The sequence below is a fragment of the Ovis aries genome, chromosome 3 (assembly GCF_016772045.2).
Source record: "Ovis aries strain OAR_USU_Benz2616 breed Rambouillet chromosome 3, ARS-UI_Ramb_v3.0, whole genome shotgun sequence".
NCBI classification, from domain to species: Eukaryota; Metazoa; Chordata; class Mammalia; order Artiodactyla; family Bovidae; genus Ovis; species Ovis aries.
This window is the reverse complement of record NC_056056.1, coordinates 4,326,779-4,349,732: the sequence shown is the minus strand read 5'-3', so window position 1 is coordinate 4,349,732 and position 22,954 is coordinate 4,326,779. Positions and strand designations below refer to the sequence as shown.

At 49.3% G+C, this 22,954-nt stretch overlaps 1 protein-coding gene across 2 annotated transcripts in view; it reads left to right on the top strand.

Moving 5' to 3' along the window:
* The window catches only part of CFAP77 (cilia and flagella associated protein 77), a 150,888-nt gene that overhangs the window by 104,865 nt on the left and 23,069 nt on the right, over positions 1-22,954 (top strand). For both annotated transcript variants that reach the window (XM_004007129.5, XM_027966239.3), the window contains exons 4-5: positions 17,881-17,986; positions 21,751-21,852. In XM_004007129.5, the coding sequence (XP_004007178.1) occupies positions 17,881-17,986; positions 21,751-21,852 (208 nt within the window). The remainder of the gene's footprint in view (positions 1-17,880; positions 17,987-21,750; positions 21,853-22,954) is intronic.

Here is a 22,954-nt window from a genome sequence, read left to right as displayed (position 1 = left end):
GGTAACAAGAATTTTTAAACATGAAGACCAAACTAAGCATGTCTGCAGGCCAGACGCGCCTGTTGTCATTCAATGGCTCAGTCACGTCCGACTGTGACCCCATGGACTGCAACACACCAGGGCCCCCTGTCCTTCACCATCTGTCAGACTTTGCTCAAACTCATGCCCATTGAGTCAGTGAGGCCATCCAACCATCTCATCCTCTGTTGGCCCCTTCTCCTCCCGCCTTCAGTCTTTCCCAGCATGAGGGTCTTTTCCAATGAGTTGGCTCTTTGTATCAGGTGGCCAAAGGATTGGAGTTTCTGCTTCAGCATCAGTCCTTCCAATGAATATTCAGAGTTGATTTCCTTCAGGACTGACTGGTTTGGTCTCCTTGCAGTCCAAGGGACTCTCAAAAGTCTTCTCCAACACCACAGTTCAAGAGCATCAGTTCTTCGGTGCTCAGCCTTCCAACTCTCACATCCACACATGACTACTGGAAAAACCATAGCTTGACTAGACAGACGTTTGTCAGCAAAGTAATGTCTCTGCTTTTTAATATGCTGTCTAGGTTGTCAAGGGTTTTCTTCCAAGGAGTAAGCATATTTTAATTTCATGGTTGCAGTCACCATCTGTAGTGATTTTGGAGCCGAGGAAAATTAAGTCTGTCACTGTTTCCATTGTTTCCCCATCTATTTGCCATGAGGTGATGAGACCAGTGATGGAGCCAAAGCAAAAACAATACCCAGGTGTGGATGTGACTGGTGATAGAAGCAAGGTCTGATGCTGTAAAGAGCAATATTGCATAGGAACCTGGAATGTTAGGTTCATGAATCAAGGCAAATTGAAAGTGGTCAAACAGGAGATGGCAAGAGTGAACGTCGACATTCTAGGAATCAGCAAACTAAAATGGACTGGAATGGGTGAATTTAACTCAGATGACCACTATATCTACTACTGCGGGCAGGAATCTTTAGAAGAAATGGAGTAGCCATCATGGTCAACAAAAGAGTCCGAAATGCAGTACTTGGAAGCAATCTCAAAAACGACAGAATGATCTCCATTCGTTTCCAAGGCAAACCATTCAATATCACAGTAATCCAAATCTGTGTCCCAACCAGTAACTCTGAAGAAGCTGAAGTTGAACGGTTCTGTGAAGACCTACAAGACCTTTTAGAACTAACACCCCAAAAATATGTCCTTTTCATTATAAGGGACTGCAATGCAAAAGTAGGAAGTCAAGAAACACCTGGAATAACAGGCAAATTTGGCCTTGGAATGCGGAATGAAGCAGGGCAAAGGCTAATAGAATTTGCCAAGAGAACGCACTGGCCATAGCAAACACTGTCTTCCAACAACACAAGAGAAGACTCTACACATGGACATCACCAGATGGTCAACACCAAAATCAGATTGATTATATTCTTTGATTATATACAGTCAGCAAAAACAAGACCGGGAGCTAACTGTGGCTCAGATCATGAGCTCCTTATTGCCAAATTCAGACTTAAATTGAAGAAAATAGGGAAAACCACTAGACCATTCACGTATGACCTAAATCAAGTCCCTTATGATTATACAGTGGAAGTGAGAAATAGATTTAAGGGACTAGATCTGATAGATAGAGTGCCTGATGAACTATGCACTGAGGTTCATGACATTGTACAGGAGACAGGGATCAAGACCATTCTCATGGAAAAGAAATGCAAAAAAGCAAAATGGCTGTTTGGGGAGGCCTTACAAATAGCTGTGAAAAGAAGAGAAGCGAAAAGCAGAGGAGAAAAGGAAAGATATAAGCATCTGAATGAAGAGTTCCAAAGAATAGCAAGAAGAGATAAGAAAGCCTTCTTCAGCGATCAATGCAAAGAAATAGAGGAAAACAACAGAATGGGAAAGACTAGAGATCTCCTCAAGAAAATTAGAGATACCAAGGGAACATTTCACGCAAAGATGGGCTCGATAAAGGACAGAAATGGTATGGACCTAACAGAAGCAGAAGATATTAAGAAGAGGTGGCAAGAATACACAGAAGAACTGTACAAAAAAGATCTTCACGACCCAGATAATCACGATGGTGTGATCACTCACCTAGAGCCAGACATCCTGGAATGTGAAGTCAAGTGGGCCTTAGAAAACATCACTACGAACAAAGCTAATGGAGATGATGGCATTCCCGTTGAGCTATTTCAAATCCTGAAAGATGATGCTGTGAAAGTGCTGCACTCAATATGCCAACAAATTTGGAAAACTCAGCAGTGGCCACAGGACTGGAAAAGGTCAGTTTTCATTCCAATCCCAAAGAAAGGCAATGCCAAAGAATGCTCAAACTACTGCACAATTGCACTCATTTCAGACGCTAGCAAAGTAATGCTCAAAATTCTCCAAGCCAGACTTCAGCAATACATGAACCATGAACTTCCAGATGTTCAAGCTGGTTTTAGAAAAGGCAGAGGAACCAGAGATCAAATTACCAACATCCGCTGGATCATGGAAAAGCAAGAGTTCCAGAAAAACATCTATTTCTGCTTTATTGACTATGCCAAAGCCTTTGACTGTGTGGATCACAATAAACTGTGGAAAATTCTTAGAGAGATGGGAATACCAGACCACCTGACCTGCCTCTTGAGAAACCTATATGAAGGTCAGGAAGCAACAGTTAGAACTGAACATGGAACAACACACTGGTTCCAAATAGAAAAAGGAGTACGTCAAAGCTGTATATTGTCACCCTGCTTATTTAATTTATATGCAGAGTACATCATGAGAAACACTGGGCTGGAAGAAGCACAAGCTGGAATCAAGATTGCCGGGAGAAATATCAATAACCTCAGATATGCAGATGACCCCACCCTTATGGCAGAAAGTGAAGAGGAACTAAAAGCCTCTTGATGAAGGTGAAAGAGGAGAGTGAAAAAGTTGGCTTAAAGTTCAACATTCAGAAAACGAAGATCATGGCATCTGGTCCCATCACTTCATGGCAAATAGATGGGGAAACTGTCAGACTATTTTGGGGGGCTCCAAAATCACTGCAGATGGTGATTGCAGCCATGAAATTAAAAGACGCTTACTCCTTGGAAGAAAAGTTATGACCAACCTAGATAGTATATTCAAAAGCAGAGACATTACTTTGCTGACTAAAGTCCATCTAGTCAAGGCTATGGTTTTTCCAGTGGTCATGTATGGATGTGAGAGTTGGACTGTGAAGAAAGCTGAGCACTGAAGAATCGATGCTTTTGAACTGTGGTGTTGGAGAAGAATTTTTAAGAATTTTCCACAGTTTGTTGAGATCCATACCATCGCAGGCTTTGGCGTAGTCAATGAAGCATAAGGAGATGTTTTTCTGGAATTCTCTTGCTTTTTCTATGATCCAACAGATGTTGGCAATTTGATCTCTGGTTCCTCTGCCTTTTCTAAATCCAGCTTGAACATCTGGAAGTTCTCAGTTCACACAGTGTTGAAGTCTGTCTTGGAGAATTTTGAGCATTACTTTGCTAACATGTGAAGTGAGTTGCAATTGTGTGGTAGTTTGAGCATTCTTTGGCATTGTCCTTCTTTGGAATTGGAATGAAAACTGACCTTTTCCAGTCCTGTGGCCACTGCTGAGTTTTTCAAATTTGCTGGCATATTGAGTGCAGCATTTTAACAGCATCATCTTTTAAGATTTGAAATAGCTCAACTGGAATTCCATCACCTCCACTAGCTTTGTCCATAGTGATGCTTCCTAAGGCCCACTTGACATCACACCCCAAGATGTCTGGCTAGATCTAGGTGAGTGATCACATCATGGGCTGTCTGTTTGCAATCACATAGTGCAATATTGCCTGATATCGATCCCAAGCAAGTTTTTCATCTCACTAAGCTTTTTTTAAATGAATTATTTATTTATTTATTTTTGGCTGTGCGGAGTCTTGGTTGCTGAGCGGGCTTTTCTTTTTTGTGGCAAGTGGGGGTTACTCTCTTACTGTGGTGCACAGGCGTCTCACTGGCAGGGACTTCTCTTGCTGTGGAACCCGGGCTGCAGGGCACACGGGATTCAGTAGTTGCCGTTCCCGGGCTCTGGAGCGCACAGGTTCAGTGGTTGCGGCACGGGCTTAGTTGCTCTGCGGCATGTGAGATCATCCCAGACCAGAGATTGAACCTGTGTCTCCTGCGTTGGCAGGTGGATTCTTTACCACTGAGCCACCAGGGAAGCCCTCATTGAATGCTTTATTGATAGTTCAATAGCAGTATCGATAGTTCTGTATCGATCAGTTTCTTTATCGATAAGATGAGATAATAGTAGTTCCTATCTGCTAGGGTTCTTTTTATTCATTCATTCATTCATTTGGCTGCATTGGGCTTTAGTTGCGGGATGCGGGATCTTTGTGGCACATGGGACCTAGTCCCCTGACCAGGGATCACACCTGGGCCCCTGCATTGGGAATATGGATTCTTAGCCTCTCGTAAGGATGAAAAGAACACATCCTAGGCCCGTGGGTGCCGCGTAGGAGGAACATGGGTGATGTTATAAGAGCATAACAGTAAGCATCCTTGAGGTGATGGAGCTGTTTTGTATTTTGACTGTGATGGTGAGTCCATAGACTCATGAAATTATATACAAGCAAATACACCAGTGAGTGTGAGTTACTTTGCCTTTCATACTGTCCATGGTGTCCTTGAGGCAAGAATACTGGAGTGGGCTTCATTCCCTCCTCCAGTGCACCACGTTTCATCAGAACTCTTCACTATGACCCATCCTGCCCAGCGTGGCTCATAGCTTCATTGAGTTACGCCAGCCCCTTCACCACAAGCGTGTGGTCCATGAGGGGAAGATGGGTGAATTATCCACTGTCAGCATCCTGGTTTTGACTCTATTCTTTAGTTTTATCAGATGTCACCACTGGGGGAAGCAGGGTATGGGGTACTGAGGCTTCTCTGCATATCTTCCCCCTCTCCCTCTCTCTATTATTTCTTAACAATTGCATGTGAATCTCCAATGACCTTAAAAAAAAAATTTCAATTGCAAAAAAAAAAAAAAAGAAAGAAAAAGGCTTTAGCTGGGCTTTGGTAGCCTGTGGGAGTTGGTGATGGACAGGGAGGCCTGGCATGCTGCGATTCTTGGGGTCACAAAGAGTCGGACACGACTGAGCGACTGAATTGAACTGAAGCCACGTTAACCAGAATCCCTTATTATAAGAAACAGTGATACCCTTTAGGCAGCAGCCAAATGCCCAGTCATGGTCCCTGAGGCCACCTGCCCACACAGATGGGCCCATTCAGGAAGCCTCAGGTGAGGCTGAGAAGGGAGGCCCCTCACTGCCCAGTGCCGTCCTAGAACACATCCAGTGTGGAGGTGGGACAGAATTTGAGCCTCCTCAGATTGTGCCGCAGTTGGCTGTCCCTAGCGGGCTGGGTTTTGATTTAGAGCTGCCAAGAGATGCCCAGCCCCTCAGCCTCTCCCCTCCTCCAAAACCAGACCCTCCAAAGGACCACGGCATGTTCTGAACCTCACACCCAGCCGGGAACGTGTGGCCCATTCCAGAAGCCACCATCCACTCCCGAGTCCCCGCGGCTGTGTCGTGACCAGGGCCAGGGCCTCTCCTTGCCCACCCCTGGGAGCAGCAGACCGCTGGCACATTAGAGATGGATTTTAATTTTATTTTAACAAAATAGCTGTCTCCACTGGAAGAAGCATCAAGCGCCAAATAAGGACCCGTCTCGAGCGGAATCACGTTGAACAGACCTCCGTGCTGTCATTGATTTTCTAGGAAGAAAAAAATTGCCTCTGGCTACTAAACCGAATTAGTAGTCACTGATGACCAATTATTTTAGCCCACTGTGAACGGAGAGCCGCACTAAAATCCGGTTTGTCAGACCCAAGGCTCCCTTCTCAAACACCTTTCAACAAATGTGTACCTCGTGTCCCTCAGAAGCTTCCTACAGCTTCCTCCCTTCCGCCAACTTCTCCAGCTCCACAAAGTTTTAATGAGCAGCGAAGATGAAGATGGGTTTGCCATGAAAGGGGCCCCCTCTAATCCACTAGAGCCTTCCTCAGCAGAGAGGAGCCACAGGCGGCAAATCAGAGCTGTCAGCCCTCTCTGCCCCCACACGCACAAAGTGTCAGTCTAATGTTTGCAAATGGTAATTTCCATTCCCCTTGCTTGTCCCCAGGTGCCTCCATGGGAGATCAACCCCTGGTCTGGGGGTTATCAATCGCAAAGTAGTAGCGGAAGATGGGCCGGATGCAACTAATTTGAGGTTTCTCCCTACCCCGAGTAGCTGCTGATTTCATTTCATTTTAGTCCCCATTTTCCGCTTGACCAGACTGGGTTTTGACACGGTTTTGTTGTCAGCGTTAACGCCAGGCTGGCGAGGATCTTTTCCAAGAGGGTCCTGCCAGGTTATCAGCAAATAATTTGTTGAAGCCCTTCATGGCGCCCTCGCTGGCACGGATCACTCAGAGCCTAACTGTCACGACCCCGGGGTCTTCAGAGCTGGGGAATCCAGATGGGGCACTGGCTCCGCCCCCCAGCTGCCCCATGTCTGTGAGCAAACCTCGGGCCATTTGCTTGATTTCTCTGCATGTCATTTTCCACACCTGAAGGCAGGCTGTTAACCCTCCCTTTCAAGGTTATGAAAGAGGCAGGGGGACTGCAGTTGGAAGTGCAGCCAGCGGGCTTGGTGTAGGAAGTGCTCATTAAAAACCGGGAGGCAGTTTTGAATGCCTGTTACTCTCCAGCGCCCATCAGGCTGCTCTAGGGCTGTGAGGTGTGGTGCCAGCCAGGCCCAATGCCTTGTCTTCGTTCACACCGAGCCCTCTTTCTGGAGTCTCCTTACTCATTTCTCCACCCAGTCACCTCCTGCTCATACCCTTAGACCCGCCGAAAAGCTCAGAGGAGACTTTTTTCATGCATGCTACGTTGCTTTCGTTGTGTCTGACTCTTTGAGACCCTAAAGATTGTACCCCGCCAGGCTCCCTCCGTCCATGGGATTCTCCAGGCAGGAATACTGGAGTGGGTTGCCATTTCCTTCTCCAGGGGACCTTCCCAACCCAGGGATCGAACTTGCATCTCTTATGTCTCCCGCATTGGCAGGCAGGTTCTTTACCACTAGCGCCACCTGGGAAGCCCTCAGTTTTCCGCGCCCTTGCTCAATTAACCATTCTCTCCTCTGAGCGCCTACTGCCGTGTGTGCACTGGCAATTAGCTCTCTGCTCTGCAGGGGGAAGGAGCCGCAGGGTGGATATGCTCACGGACCTCCCAGGCAAGTGCCAACATATCAGCCAGGGGCTGCGTGGTCTTAGGCAAGACAGTGAACTTCTCTGGGCCTCAGATTTGTCCTCTGTGAAAAGAGGGTGTTAGTATCTGTTTCTAGAGATATTGTCTTAAGGATCCAGGAAGCAGACAGAAGTGTGAGCAGTGGGGGATCTCAGCACTTCTGCAGCAGGCCCCAAAACCCCAGGGTGCAGAGAACACGTCCCCACATCTCACAGAGCCTGGCCCATCACGAGGAGCTGGTTAATGCTCCTGGGTGTGCCAGGTGGATGGATGGACATGTGAGTAAGTGAGCAGAGTCGAGGTCTCATTCGCAAGGTGTGTAGCCCTCCTGCTCTATCTTTCCTCCCCCTGAAATGGCCTTGGATCCTCAAATCCTACTCCCTTCCTTTCCACTAATTCACTCCGCCACCCCTGGCAACTGCTCCAAAGTGTGACTGTCACCATGCTCTCTCCCCTTGCTCAGAAACCATCCATAGCTCCCTAGTACTATGGCAAAGACTTTCTGTGATGACGCCCACTTCCTCAGCCTTCTCAGTTTTTGCTTTTAAAACAATTTTGAAAGTGAAAGTGTTAGTTACTCAGTCTTGTCCGACTCTTTGTGGCCCTGTGGACTATAGCCTGTCAGGCTACATGGAATTCTATCCATGGAATTCAGCAGGCAAGGATAAAGCAGTGGGTTACCATTCCCTTCTCCAGGGGATCTCCTCAACCCAGGGACTGAACCGGGGTCTCCTGCACTGCAGGCGGATTCTTTACCATCTGAACCACCAGGGAAGATTCCAACAACTTTTCAGTCGCTCAGTTGTGTCCAACTCCTTTCAACCCCATGGACTGCGGCATACCAGGCTTCCCTGTCCTTCACTCTCTCCCAGATTTTGCTCAAACTCATGTCCATTGAGTCAGTGATGCCATCCAACTATTTCATCCTCTGTCGTCCCCTTCTCCTCCTGCCTTCAATCTTTCCCAGCCTCAGGGTCTTTCCCAATGAGTCAGTTCTTTGCACCAACTTTATTGAGGTACAATTTACAGATAATCATGTGGTCTATGTTTAATCTGATGAATCTTGACAAGTTTATGTAACTGGGCACCCGATGAAGCCATAGCATGTTCCCATCACCCCAGAATCGGCCCCCCACATGCCCCTTTGTAGCCAGTCCCTTCCCCCGCCTCCAGGAGGACCCCTGCCCTGACCAAGCTCCTCAGCGCTGGTGTGGACCTGCTCTGATTCCTTCTGGCCTCTCCACAGATGCTTATTCATGCCCAGCCTGCTTCTTCTCTCTCTCTGGGCTCCAAATTGCCTCTAAGTGCCCCCAACCTCCATCCCCAAGCCTCCAGTACACTGGGGGAACCCTTCCAGCATCACATGTGAGAAATGAAGTATTTCCTGCTGTATCAGTAAACAAGGATGCCACAGTCATCAGCGATTGCAGCTCCGATATGAGCCCCTGAGCCCCAAGGGCACTGAGAAAGGGGAAGCGTACCTGCCGTCTGCCAGCCATCAGACTGCAGCCACTCCCTACAGTGAGCCTCAAGGAAGCTCAGGATGTGAAGAACGCAGGATTCTGGCCCCAGAGAGCTGAGATGCATATGAAAGGAATGAATTCAGCAAGCCCGGAGTTTTGCATCTTCTCACACATAGAAAAGCACTCAATTCCTTGACTTGAGATATCTATTTCCTTTAGTTAACAATAACCATCTGATGTTCAGCCTACCTGCCCTTTGTTTAAAACCTGTATGACCTGCTTCGTCCCCTCGCCTCTTAGGAGCAGTTCTCTCAGGGTTACTTAAGATGCTGTCTCCCGGACTTGAAGTCCTAAGAGTTCCCACCAAATAAAACATAACGCTCAGCTTTTCGGTTGTGACTGTTTTTTAAAGTCACCACATGGAAGACCGAATCACTTTCGAACGTGCTTCTCAAGATTCATAATGAATGGCTCTGAGGGTCCCAGGTTTCCCTGGTTTACTGGGCTCTCAGAGGACCCGTGTTCAGCCTCATCTTCTGCTTCATGGGTCCCCTAATTCATCCCTGGGACGGGACCTCTTCCCCTGTATCACCCCTCCTGACTGCACCCTCTGTTCTTGGGGGGGCGGGGAGGAACTGCCACTGCTGCCCCTTTCCAGAGCCAGGATTCACTCTGACATGCCAGCTTCAATACCTGAGCCCCTGAGACAGAGGGGGAGAGGAGTAAAGAGGTCCATGGAGAGGCCTCAGCGCCTGCACCCCTTCTGTAGGACTCAGGCCACCCCTGTCTCGTCACTGGACTCCCTAAGGAAAAGCTCATTTCTGCCACAGACCTCCCTCCTGGGCGTTGAGGAGGTCAGTGTCTCAGGAAGACGATCTTTAAAGGCTTCTGGGGCCATTCAGCATTTTTACAAAGTGCAGACTGTCCCAGCCCGGATGCACAGTGAACAATCCAGCCACAGTCCCTGCCACATGGGGCTCAGAGCTTAATCAGGAAGGCAGACACTGAATCCATCCGTTGATCACTGAAAATATTTTTGTAAAAAACAAAACTTTCCTAAGTGCAAAGAGCAGCTAGGAAGGCAAAGTTGGCAATGCTAAGGGAGGTCTCAGGGAGGGACCTGGGGGTAGGGGTGGGGCATCTCGTTGAGACCAACACCTAAAGGATGGGATGGAGTGACCGGAGGAAGGTGGGGAGGCTCCTGGGGGGGACACGGGTACAGAGACGGCAGCCCGAGGCCAGGGCCTTGGGAGACTGTGCCCAATACCCCAAAGGGCAAAGAGAAGCCAGGTCAGGTGCTGATGGGGACAGCATCAGACTCATGTGGTTGGAAAGGCGGGTCTTGGCCGGAGTGTAGCCAGGTCCCTGGATTTGGCCTCTATCTGCAGTCGGCTAGCCGGCAGCCCCGTGAGCCTGTTTGGAAGTGGGTTTGCATTCTCTTGGCTGAAGACAGTGTAGCCTGAGGGGTGTGGGTGTGGGTGTGGGTGGGGGTCCAGGCTAGGCTGCCGAGTGTGCTGTGTGACCCTGGGCCAGCCATTTGACCTCTCTGGGCTTCAGCCTCCCCACTCCCACCTTTCCCGTCTCATTTAGTGAGGATAAATAATTGAGATCTTCTGAGTGAACCCCTTCCAGCTCCTCAAAAGAGAGCTGCAGTTTGGCTGGCTGTAATTGTGACCACAGGGGCTCTCGGCCTGTGGCAAAAATCATTCATTCTGAGGTGGAACAAACGTCTTCTTTACTGTAAAGAACTACGTTTATTTTAAAACAAAAAAGACAACCCTGAACATGTTTTAATGTAGCAGCAAAAGGAAAAAAAGATAGTTGTGGAAAAAAATAAGAAAAATGGCTGTTAAGATGCATCCATGCTGGACCTCCCCGGTGGTACAGTGGATAGGAGTCTGCCTGCAAATGCAGGAGACACAGGTTTGATCTCTGGTCTGGGAAGATTCCACGTGCCACGGAGCAACTAAGCCTGTGCACCCCAGCGACAGAGCCCAGGTGATGCAACTGCTAAAGCCTGTGCTTCTCAACAAGAGAAGCCAAAGCAATGAGAAGCTCTTGCGCCTCAACGAAGAGTAGCCCCCGCTCACCACAGCTAGAGAGAGCCCACGTGCAGCAACAAAGACCCAGAGCAACCAAAAATAAATCGATTCATTCTTTTAAATGCCAAGAAAAAAGGTGCATCCTTCAAGGGCCGAGTACACATGGAAACGCTGAAACTTCGCTTCAAACAGCGGTGCCCAGAAGGCCCGACCACCCCCATCTGATTATGATGAAAGAGGCAAAAAGCAAACAGCCTGGCTAGTTCCGGTGTGATGTTGGCAGAGCTGTGCATGGCGGGGGAGGGGGAGGAGGAACTTGCATCCAGTTCTGACCTAGATCCATCACCCTGTCCCTGACCTTGGCCCCCGCCGAGTCCCATGACCTCTCAGATGTGGGTTTCTTCTTTTGCTTTCGTTGTTGCATAAGAGGCACATGGTGGCTCAGATGGTAAGGCGTCTACCTACAATGCGGGAGACCTGGGTTTGATCCCTGGGTCAGGAAGATCCCCTGGAGAAGGAAATGGCAACCCACTCCAGGACTCTCGCCTGGAAAATCCGATGGACGGAGGAGCCTGGTGGGCTACAGTCCATGGGGTCGCAAAGAGCCAGACACGACTGAGCGACTTTACTTTCACTTTTCAAGAGTGACATAAAACCAGTAAGTAGACTGGAGGGGAGGAGCCCCTTGCCCCGCCCACCACGTCTGCCCCCCTCCCCCAGCACCGTCCTCTGCAGCCTTCCTTCCGGTCCTTCACCACCCTTCACACCTGCGTTGATGCACTTACGCAAGTATGGCTCTTTCTCCCCAGCTTCTTTCTTGATACTTGACCTACATCTTGGAGATCTTCCTGAGTCATTACTCGTATGGCCGCTTCATTCTTTCTAGCAGCTTGATAATATTTCCTGATAAATGTGCGCAAGTGGGAGGGGCAAGGGACTTTGGAACATGAGCGTCCTCGCCTTATTCACAGCTGCTCTGAGGGTCAGCTGCTTTCCCAGCCTTTCCTGAGTGAAGTCTCAGCCATCCAAGGCTCTTCTGCTCACTTGCAATTACAAAAGGCCAGGTCAGTGCACTGGTTAATGCGTCCAGCCTAGTGTAATCCTCGCATTGCAACTTCCGGCTGCACTGGAAGGAGTCTCTTTCCTCCCCGCCTCGGAGGCTCAGTGGGAAGGGGCAGGGGCGAGCTGCCCTCTGGGACCCCTCCTTGGCTCCCCACTCCTCGCCTCCAGCATGGGTGGAGGGCATTACAGGAGGGCCTTCTGGTATTAGTACATTGCCCGATTTGATCGAGTAATATTTCACTTAGTACTCCTTCTTTTTTTTGTTAGTTTTCAAGCATAACTTTATTTCATGTCTTTAGGCCCCTCCCCTTTTTTTTAAGCTGGAGTGTAGCTGCTTTACAACGTTGTGTCAGTTCCGAGCTGAGGGCAAAATGAGTCAGCTACACGTGTACATATATCCTGGCTTTCCTGGTGGTTCAGTGGGAAAGAATCCACTGGCAATGCAGGAGCTGCAGGAGACGCGGGTTCGATCCCTGAGTCGGGAAGATCCCCTGGAGGATGGCTTGGCAACCCACTCCAGTGTTCTTGCCTGGAGAATCCCATGGACGGAGGAGCTGGTGTGCTGCAGTCCATCGGGTTGCAAAGAGTCAGACATGGCTGAAGTGACACAGCACGCACACACATATATCCCCTCTTTCTTGGGTTTCCTTTCCACTTAGGTCACCACAGAGCTAAGCGGGTCCCCTGTGCTATACAGTAGGTTATCTCTTTTATACCTAGCAGTGTCTATATGTCAATCCCAGACTCCTAAATCCATCACACCCTCAAGTAGAATTTCATTTGCTCTTCTAGGTGACACTAACCAAGACATTTTCCTTCTCTCGATTTGGGATCATAGCACGATGTGGGAAGCTTTTTTGTAAAAACTTCTGGAAAGCCCTGGAATACTGTTCTCAACAGGGCTAGGAGGTCACACACGTGAACATACCTTGGTCTGGTACCTGTGGCTCTATTAAAGTTTTACATATGCACTTCAGTCAACTTTGATCTTTTATATTTTCCTGGATAAATCACCTATGTTGTTTTGGTTTTACATTATTAGCATGAAGTTATACCTAATACTCTCTTATAATTAAAAGAAACATTTTACGTTCACACAAGGGCAGCTCCATGTTTCATGGGACCAGGAACATATTCATATTCGGGGGTTCTCTTTAAGAAAAAAAGTTCAACATCCTGAATACAAATTTAGGCATAAAACTGAATACTTAATTAGAATGAGAAAAAGAATCAGAACAAATTAAAATTTTAAATAAGCTGACAAATATCATAAGCCACAAAATCCAGAAAAATAACACATTTTTAAAAAATTAATTTCCTGCCACACCCTATATTCATTTTCCCCCCACATTTTTTGGCTCCAAGCTCTTTGATCACCTCTTTGTATGACAGTAATATTGTAATAGTTTTTCTATAAAGTTGGAAAGCTAGTTCATGCATGCTCGATTGCATTTTGAGAAAATATTTTACTTGGAAATAATTATAAAGCCACGGGAAGTTGTAAAAATAGTACAGAGAGCTGCTGTTTACTCTTCACTCTGTTATCCCTGTGATAAAATCCTATGTAACTATAGTGCAATATCAAAACTAAAAACTTGGGACTTCCCTGATGGCCCAGTGGTGAAGAATCCGCCTTTTGATGCTGAGGACACAGGTTCGATTCCTGGTCTGGGAACTAAGAACCCACATGCTGCAAGGCAACTAAGCCCACTAGCCACAATTACTGAGCCCACGCAGCCCTGAGCCCGTGCGCCACAACTGGAGAATCCGTGCTCCAGAAGAGCTCCTGCGCGATGCGATGAAGGGTCTAAGACCCAACACGGCCAAATTAAGTAAATTTGAAAAAGCATAAAAAAAAAAAAACCCTAAAAAACTGACGTTGATACAATACGCAGATTTCATTCAGATTTCACCAGTTTTACAAGCAGTTTGTGTCTGCGTATTTGGCGTCCATGCATTTTATCACGTGTGTAAATTTGTGTTACAAATCAAGATGGAGAACTGTTCCATCACCTCAAAGACACCCCTTCACACACCTGTGTAATGACCCCTCTCCCCGCCATTCCCTGATCCCTGGGACATTCCAGGAAAGGTATGTACATGAAATCATACAGTATGTGACCTTGTGAAACTGGCCTTTTTCCATGAGCGTAACAGCCTTGACATCATCCAAGCTGTTGCTGTATCAATCGTCCTTTCGTTTTTTACTATAGAATGATATTCCATAGTATGGATGGACCATAGTTTATTCACCCACTGAAGGGTGTTTTGGTTGTTCACAGTTTGGGGATATTACAGGTATTCCAGCTATGAACATGGGTGTGTAGGTGTCTGTGTAGACCTAAGTTTCCATTTTTCAGGAATAACTGCCCAGGAGCACAATTGCTGGGCTCCGATGGTAAGTGTCGGTTTAGTTTTTCAAGAAACTAGCAAACCATTTTCCAGAGCAACGATGCTGTGTTACGCTCTCTCCAACAACGTGTATGAGGTTTAGTTTCTCTGTGTCCTTGCCAGCACTGAGCATTATCACTGTGGTTAGTCGCTCAGTTATGTCTTTGCAACCCCATGGACTGTAGCCCAGCAGGCTGCTCCGTCATGGGATTTCCCAGGTGAGAATACTGGAGTGGGTAGCCATTCCTTTCTCCAGGGAATCTTCCTGATCCAGGGATCAAACCCAGGTCTCCTGCATTTGCAGGCAGATTCTTTAGCATCTGAGCCGCCAGGGAAGGCCCACTGTCACTACGTATTTCTTATTTTAGCTGCACCAATAGGTGTGAAGGGACATGTCATCCAGCTCTCAATTTACATTTCTCCAGTGGCGAAGGATGTTACTATTTTTTCCTGTACTTATTTGCCATCCATATACCCTCTGTCTCTTCGTGTTTTGTCCTTTTTCTAATACAGTCATTTTTTGTTTTCATTTTGTTTTATTGAGTTTTGTGAGTTTTATATATAGTCGAAATAGGAGTCCTTTGTCAGGTACATGGTTTGCAAATATTTTCTCCTAGTAATGGTTTACCTTGTCATAGTCTCAAGAGGCTCTTTCCACGAGCAAAAGTTCTTAATTTAGAGGAAGTTCAATTTACCTTTTTTTTTTTTTTTCTTTGCTGGATCATGCTTTCGGTGTCAAGCCTGAGAACGCATCACCTAGCCGAGCCCTAGGTCCCAAACAGCGTCTCCTATGTTTTCTTCAAAAAGTTTCACAGTTTCACATTTAACTCTATGCTCCGTTTTGAGTTAATTCTTGTATAAAGTATGAGACTTGGGCCAAGAGGTTTCTCTTTGGTTTTGTCCATGGTGTCCAGTTGTTCCCCTGCCATTTGTTAGAAAGACTATCCTTCCTTTCCCGGATTATAATTTCTATCAATTTACTCTCAATTTTATTACAACTCACATATAGCTTGATTTACACTACCCTGACTTATGAAGAGTTTATTTCCTAAAATGTTCACCTAATCTTTCTTTCTTTGACTAATTCCCTTCTTCTCGCCCCCTCCTTTTCAACAATGCATAATTACGGAGAGCAAACCATTCCTGCTGGCATTGGTACTCGATGGCCGAGAGCAGTTATAGACCAGTGACAAATTAGCAAGGGGGCTTCTGCAGGGGAGGGCACCAGGCAAGGGCCGTTGGAAGATGGACTGGTCAGGGGCAAGCCCTCTGAGGAGGTGACCCGAAAGCTGAGACCTGTAGGCAAAGGAGTTGCTGAGGGTCTGAGAGGAGTTTGGGGAGGGGAGGCTTTGCCAGATTCTGGCAAGGAATCTAGATTGAATCTAAGAAATGGGAGGCTGCTGAGGGCATTTTAAGCAAGAGATGACGTGATACAATTTACATCCTGGGTTTTCGCCATGTCCAACAAGCCTCTCCCGCTTGTGATCCGATTGAATGAGCCAGAACAAAAATGGGCAAAATCTGCTGGACCTCCACCAGCAGGCAGTCGGGACTGGGCTGTTGTAACTTACAAGCTTTGTCAGCTCTTCTGCTCCAACGCCCCGCCCCTGCCTCTTTCCAGCAATAAGAACCGCTGGCCGAAACAGGACACAAAGACGGTCAGCGAGGCTGTGGGAGGGCCGTGAGGGTGGGTTTGCGGTGCTGTGGGCAGAGGAGGCTGCTGGGAAGATAGCTTTTCTGTTGTGAAAGGCCTCGGGGTAGATCTTGCGAGATTACGCATCTCGCGTCATTAGAAAGCACGGCTATAAATTAGGCTGCTCAGAAGCATGGGGTGTGTAATAATTAAGTAATAAAAGTCACCGCAGGGGTAAAGGAACCAGAAAACAAAGAGCCACTGTTTGTAGATGCGCTGCAGGCTACTCTGGAAAGAGACCTCTGAGCTCGAGTGGCATTTCAAAGCCGAGGAAGCGCCACTCGAAAGGAGTCCCAGGTCAGCCTGGTCCCAGAGAATTCCGCCTGGAGGGTGGGAGAGATGGGGGTGGGTGTTTAGGGTCCAGTCCAGCTCTGTGTCTGTTTCTGGGGCCACAAAATCCAACGCTTGGAGGGGTCCAGCAGGCAGTAGAGTGCAGTAGGGAAGAGAGAGGACTTGGGCTAAATGACACCTGATACTCAGCTCCAGCCAACTGTTGCCACGTAGGAAGGCAGACCTATGTGATTAGAACATATACATCTTCAGGACAATCTGGGAAAGCTGGTTTTTTTTTTTTTTTTTAATGTAAAATCTCCCAATTTTTAAGGGCCGACAACAATTTCCAAGACTTTAAATACCACCATGAAGGCTGTATAAAACACGAAGCCAGGGGGTTTCCCTGGAGGCTCAGTGGTTAAAACTCTGCACTTCCAATGCAGGGGGCGAGGGTTCGATCCCCGGTCGGGGAATTAAGATCCCACGTGCTGCAGAGCAACAAAGCCCGCCTGCCGCAACTACTGAACCCGCCTGCCACAACTAGAGAATCCACACGCTGCCTCAGAAGACCCCGCATGCTGCAGTGAAGACCCCCGCATGCTGCAGTGAAGACCCAGCGCAGCCAAATAAATAAAAATCATTCCTGGCCCCATGTCTGTCACTTTCAGTGATGGTAAGATTGATCGCTTGGGTAAACTTTATGTTTTGCACATTTATCACAATAAGAACAAATTGATCCTGTGGTTCAGCTGCTGCAGCCTGAGCCATCCATTGTGAAGTTCCCGTCAGCCTTCTACCTCATCATCGCTCATTACCTAAATCCATTATTTCATTAGGAGTCACAAGGTAACGATGCTCTTCCCCTCAATTCTGTCCTTCCTCCTGCGTCTTATTAGCTTTGGTTCTTCTGGAAAGTTCTTTCCCTCATCACCCATTAGGTTGCCTTGAGAGAGCCTCACACACAGCCCTGCTCCCACTCTTCTGGGACCTGACCCCCTCAGCTGCAGGATGAGTGATAGTATTAATAATACCCACTTCACAGTGTTGTGAGGAGTGGGGTATGCAAAATGCTGTACGCAGGGTATGTGCACCTTGGCTGGAGACCCCTGCCAATGAGAATCAGAGCAGAGGCTGAAGGCAATAAAGACAGATTTCATTCAGTACTATTTCAAAGGGGAAAGTGACCTCAGGATAGAGCTGGACTCAGTTCTTAATACAACACGAATGGGAACTTCTACCCAAGGAGCAGAGTGGAAGGCAAGTTACGAAGGGGAGACTTCAAGGGTAGGTAGGGGATTCTCACAAAAATGCCTTAACAGGACTCTTGGTAAAGGCAAGCCAAGGTGATGAGACATGAGGGGTGAGGGGACTGGCTTAGCAAGGTTCTCTGCTAAGGCTGACTTCATCCAGCCAAAGATAGGTCCCAAGGACAAGTCCTGATGGAAAGGAGGGGTCTGAGGAGTCTGTCTTAAATCTGGTCGAGGATAGAGTCTGTCACCATATAAGGCCCAGCACTTGATTGGTGGGCAGTAAGCATTTATTGAATGATTTACAGAAGGCACCCGTTTCGTCCATGGCTGCAGAAAGCCAGAAAGAGGCTCTCACAGCCTTTGGGAGGGCACTCTTCCCCGCAGGCCTGACAGTCATGCAGGCAGCCTCTGAGGAGAGGGGGGTCTCTGGCCCTTCCCGGACCTCAAACCCGTCTGCCTTCTTCCCCACAGGCCTTCCACCCCCTTCTTTGATCTGCTGCAGCATCGGTACCAGCAGCTGTGGGTGCAGGAGCAGAAGGCCACCCAGAAAGCCATTAAACTGGAGAAAAAGCAAAAGGTAAACACCATGCTCCCTGCAGGGGAGGGGAGGGAAGGGGAGGCTTGCGGGTAAACACCATGCTGACTGCAGAAGGGGAGGGGAGGGAAGGGGAGGCTTGCGGAGGGGCAAGGCCTGAGGCTGCCCCCCTGTGCCTGCTTGTTGCTGGTGGGCGAGGCGGGGTGTTGACTGGGCGATCGAGTTGCTCAGTGCTGTGCTGAAAGGGTCTTGGTGATGACCAGGTTCAACTTTGGCTTAAGCCCCTAGAGAGGAAGACTGATTTCCACCTAAGGCCCCTCTGGACTGTTCTCAGCGGTGGGGAGAGTCGGAAGTCAGAGACAACCACTTAGAGCAGAGCACTGCAATAACGTATTTTTAATTAATTAATTAATTCTAGTTTTGGCTGCACGAGTCTCCATCGCTGCACGTGGGCATTCTGTAGCCGCCGTGAGTGGGGGCTCCTCTTGGTTGTGGTGCATGGGCTTCTGATTGTGGGGGCTTCTCTTGTAGGCACGCGGGCTTCAGCAGTTGCCCCACACAGCCTCAGTAGTTGTGGCATGCGGGCTTAGTTGCTCCTTGGCATGTAGAATCTTCCCGGACCAGGGATCGAACCCGTATCCCTTGCACCGGCAGGTGGATTTTTACCCAGTGTGCCGCCAGGGAAGTCTCTGTAGTAATAATTTAAAAGCAGTCCGTGACTAGTTTATTCATTAATAGCTCAAGAGAGAGCTCACTATGGTAACGACCAGTTTTTTCCAAGGGAGCATTACCGTTACATGCTGCTACTTCATACTGAGAGCTCCAGGCCAGAGTCATGTTCTTAATTAGCAGCTATTTCACAACAACTCAGAGGGCCACAGGTCCATGGAATCCGGAGCCTCCGAGGACACATCTCCTGAATCTAGAGACAGTCTCGTAGCCAGTGCCCCTCCTGTTTCAACAGAGAACCCTGTTCAGTTCAGTTCAGTCACTCAGTCATGTCACTCAGTCTGGGACCCCATAGACTGCAGCATGCCAGGCTTCCCTGTCCATCACCAACTCCTGGAGCTTGCTCAAACTCATGTCCCCCACGTTGATGATGCCATCCAACCATCTCATCCTCTGTCGTCCCCTTCTCCTCCCGCCTTCAATCTTTCCCAGCATCAGGGTCTTTTCCAGGGGTCAGCTCTTCACATCGGTTGGCCAAAGCATTGGCCTGTAATCACCCACTATCAGCGGCTCCACCCCAAGCACTGGTCAGGGACTGGTGCAGCTCAGGGGGCTGTGGCTTTGAGTGGCTCGCCGCTGTGATGGTTGTTCAGCCTCTCAGTCGTGTCTGACTTTTTGCAACCCCGTAGACCGTAGTACACCAGGTTTCCTTGTCTTTCACTGTCTCCCGGAGTTTGCTCAAACTCATGTCCATTGAGTCAGTGATGCCATCCAAACTGGGGTCTCAATGACCTTGATGGGCAAAAAAGGGGGTCAGGTTGAATGGGGCCAGCACATAGTCAGGGCTTCCCAGGACATAGAAGGGGGCTTTCCTGGTGGCTCAGAGGGTAAAGAATCCACCTGCAATTCAGGAGACCCGAGTTTGATCGCTGGGTCGGGAGGTCCCCTGGAGAAGGAAACAGCCACCCACTCCAATATTCTTGCCTGGAGAATTTCATGGACAGAGGAGCCTGGCAGGCTATAGTCCACAGGGTTGCAGAGTCAGACACGACTGAGTGACTAACACTTTCACAGGACATAGTAAGCACTCAAAAAGCACTTGTCAAACCAACCACAGAGTTCTTCTGTTCCAAGATTCTCTGTGACTGTGATGCTTTCTATCAAAGGGCTACGAATACCCAGACCCTCAAAACACGGAGGGGCTGACACACAGGCTGTTAGGGTTGATGAGATGGTTGATTTACAAGGTCAGATTGCTCCCATCTTAGGAGAAACTGGTCTCTTAGCAGCTCAGGATGTGCTGGGTTTTGGATGGTGATGACCCCAAACGAAATTCTTGGAAACTGGCTTCCATTTAGTGAGCAATCGTCGAGGACCAGACACTCTGCCCAAAGCTAACTCAGCAAATCCTATAAGAACCTGTTTGCTAGGCATCTGTACCCCATTTTCTGCAGCGGAAACTGAGGTTGAGAAAGGCGCTAAGACTCACTTTCATCCTCCTAATTCTGAAGCCCGGCTCACTAAGCCCTAGTGAGGCAGCCTCTCAGCTTTGGTTTGAGATGAAGTTTCAAAGCTGCTGTTCTAGGAAGCAGAGGGGAGAGTTGATCCAAGGGGCTTGGAAGTTATCCACAGACACATTAAATAAAATTAATATAATTGGGTAACAAAATAAGTCAATAAAAGGGGCTCCCTGCCAGCCCAGTGGTTAGGGCTCCATGTCCCCAATGCAGGGGACCCTGGTTTGATCCCTAGTTAGGGAACTAAGATCCCATGTGTCACATGGCTTGGCCAAAAAATAAATCAATAAAATAAAGAGATGCTATCTTTAAGAAAAAGTAAAATAAAAGGGGTTCAATAGGGTGGTGGTGTCTTCAGCTAAATTCAGGTCAGCTTTTATTTGTTGGCTGCACCATCTGACCTGTGTCGCCCTCTCATGCCCCTTTCTGCAGTGGCCCATGCTCTTTGGGTCACTTGGGTACCAGCGCATCGTCCAGCTCACCCACTCCAGGTGTAGAATTCCAACTCTCTAGCTCTAGGTATAAACAAGAGCCCCCTATTTGTCTGCTAACTCCCCTAGGAGGTTTTGAGTTCTGACAAGGTCACAGCTGTGAACTAAGGTCTGACTGTGCATGGAGTTCCCCAGGGGCACACGTTGAATCAGAGTCCCCTCTGATCCTGCAACTGGGGGCCGGGGACCTTGGGTGAGTCTGCTGGAGTGACCGTGACAACGTATGACTGGGTGGCTTAAACCACAGAAATCCTAGAGGCTGGAAGTCCAAGGTGGAGGTGGCAGCCTCGGTTGCCCTGGAGGCCTCTCTCCTCGGCCTGAAGACGGCCGCCTTCTCACCCCGTCCTCACAGGGCCTTTCCTGTATGGACACCCCTGGTGTCTCTTCCGCTTCGTATAAGGACATCTGTCCTATTGGATTACAGCCCCATCCTCTGATGTCACTGAGCCTTAATCACCTCCTTAAAGGCCCAGCTCCAAATACAGTCCCCACTGGGGGCTAGGGCTTCACCCTATGGATTTGGAGAGGACATAGTTCAGTCCACAGCAGACCCCATGAGCTATGGGTCCCTAACCATAGGCTCACAGCATCTGTTTGTGGGTACGGGGCGTGCAGCTAAGGAGGAGCTGGACTGCCTCTGCAGCTCTGAAATCGCACCCGCAGAGACCTCGAGGGCTCTCCACTGAGCCCTCTAATTCCTCCTCTCAAAGGAGTCCTCCTTTCTCTTCCACGAGCAGACCGTGCTGAGGACCTGCTTCCCAGAAATGGCAACAGCCCCGTCAAATCATTCATTCGTTCAGACCTGGTGGCATCCCTGGTAACCACCAGGGCTGTCTGAGCTAAGGAGGACACGTCCCTGCCCTTGAGGCAGCTGCCTTCCAGAACCCAGAGAGTTCTAGGGTCGAACCAGAAACCAAAACAGCACGCTCTCTGCACCCCATGGTCCCCTCCCCGAATCCACCTGGTCCCCTGAAATCAGACTGGGAGAAGGGCGGGAACCAGGGGGAAAGGGCCCCACGGGGCTGCCCCAGCAGGAATCTTGGCCCCAGGCCCTCCAGCCCTGTCGTTGTGGCTCCGGCCTCTGCAGGAGCCAGTCACCACCGGGCCTCAGCCTTTCTCTGCCCTGCAGGTGATCCTTGGGAAGCTCTATGAGACCCGGAGCAGTCAGCTGAGGAAGTACAAGCCGCCCGTGGGGCTGGACGCCCTCTGGCACATGCCTCACTTCCAGAAGGTCAGTCCCGCCCCCATCGCCCCTGCCCTGCACCTAGCGGATGCCCTGCTTTCTGTTCTTTACCTGTCCTCTAGGCAGGGGCTTCTGAGGGCTTCTGCCCCTCGACTGGCGCAACAGCAACAGCAATGCTACCAAGAGCTAACATGTTGGAACCCTTCCTAAGCGCCACCAGGGACGCGCCTGGCCCCAGGGAGACAGCCACACAAAGCCGCGTTCCTGGCCAGACCAGGCCCAGCCGCTTGTTTGAGTTAAACTGCGATGTAGACAATGAAGGGGGCCGTGCCTTCCTGAGCCTAATGCAACCAAACAGGCTGCCAGCGAGGCCTGCCTGCCGCCCTTGATGCGGCGCCCATGTCCTGCCCAAGTGGCCGCCATCAGCATATGTCAGTGGCCATTCGCCCCGCCGCCCGTCAGTCTGGGCCGTCGCCGCACACACGGGCAGGGCCACGCGCAGCGCAGGGGAGCGGGGTGTGCTGCGGGCCCACTGCCGCTCCCCGTCCAGCCTGGGCAGCACCCCTCGCCTCCCCCAGGCTCCTTCTTTTCGCCCTCATCCCTCCTGCCCCATCTCCACACTCAGGCGTTTGGCCCGTAGCCTCCTTTCTGGCCCCTCTTTCTGTCGCCTTTCCTCTCACTCTTCTTTTTTTGATTTTCCTGATGTTTGATGTCCGTGGTGGGGCGGGGGGATAGACATCCTGGGGACCCTGCCCAGGGAGGGATGGGACCCATAGGCCCCTGGGCACGAGATAAACTGCTGGCACTCTGCTCTACAATGCCAACCCCCAGCCCCTCTCAGCCCCTCGTCTCTGCTTTTAAATCTACCTATAGTTCCCAGGGGTTTCCCTGGTGGCTCAGATGGTACAGAAGCCGCCAGCAAATGCAGGAGACCTGGATTTGATCTCTGGGTCAGGAAGATCCCCGGAGAAGGGAATGGTTACCCACTGCGGTATTCTCGTCTGGAGAATTCCACAGACTGGTGAGCCTAGCGAGCTACAGTCCAGGGGGCCGCAAAGAGTCAGACACGACTGAGTACCTAAGCACACACATAGGTCCCAAAGCAATGGACAAAGGGCTCAGGTGGTCTCCCCTGACCCTGCTGGAGCAA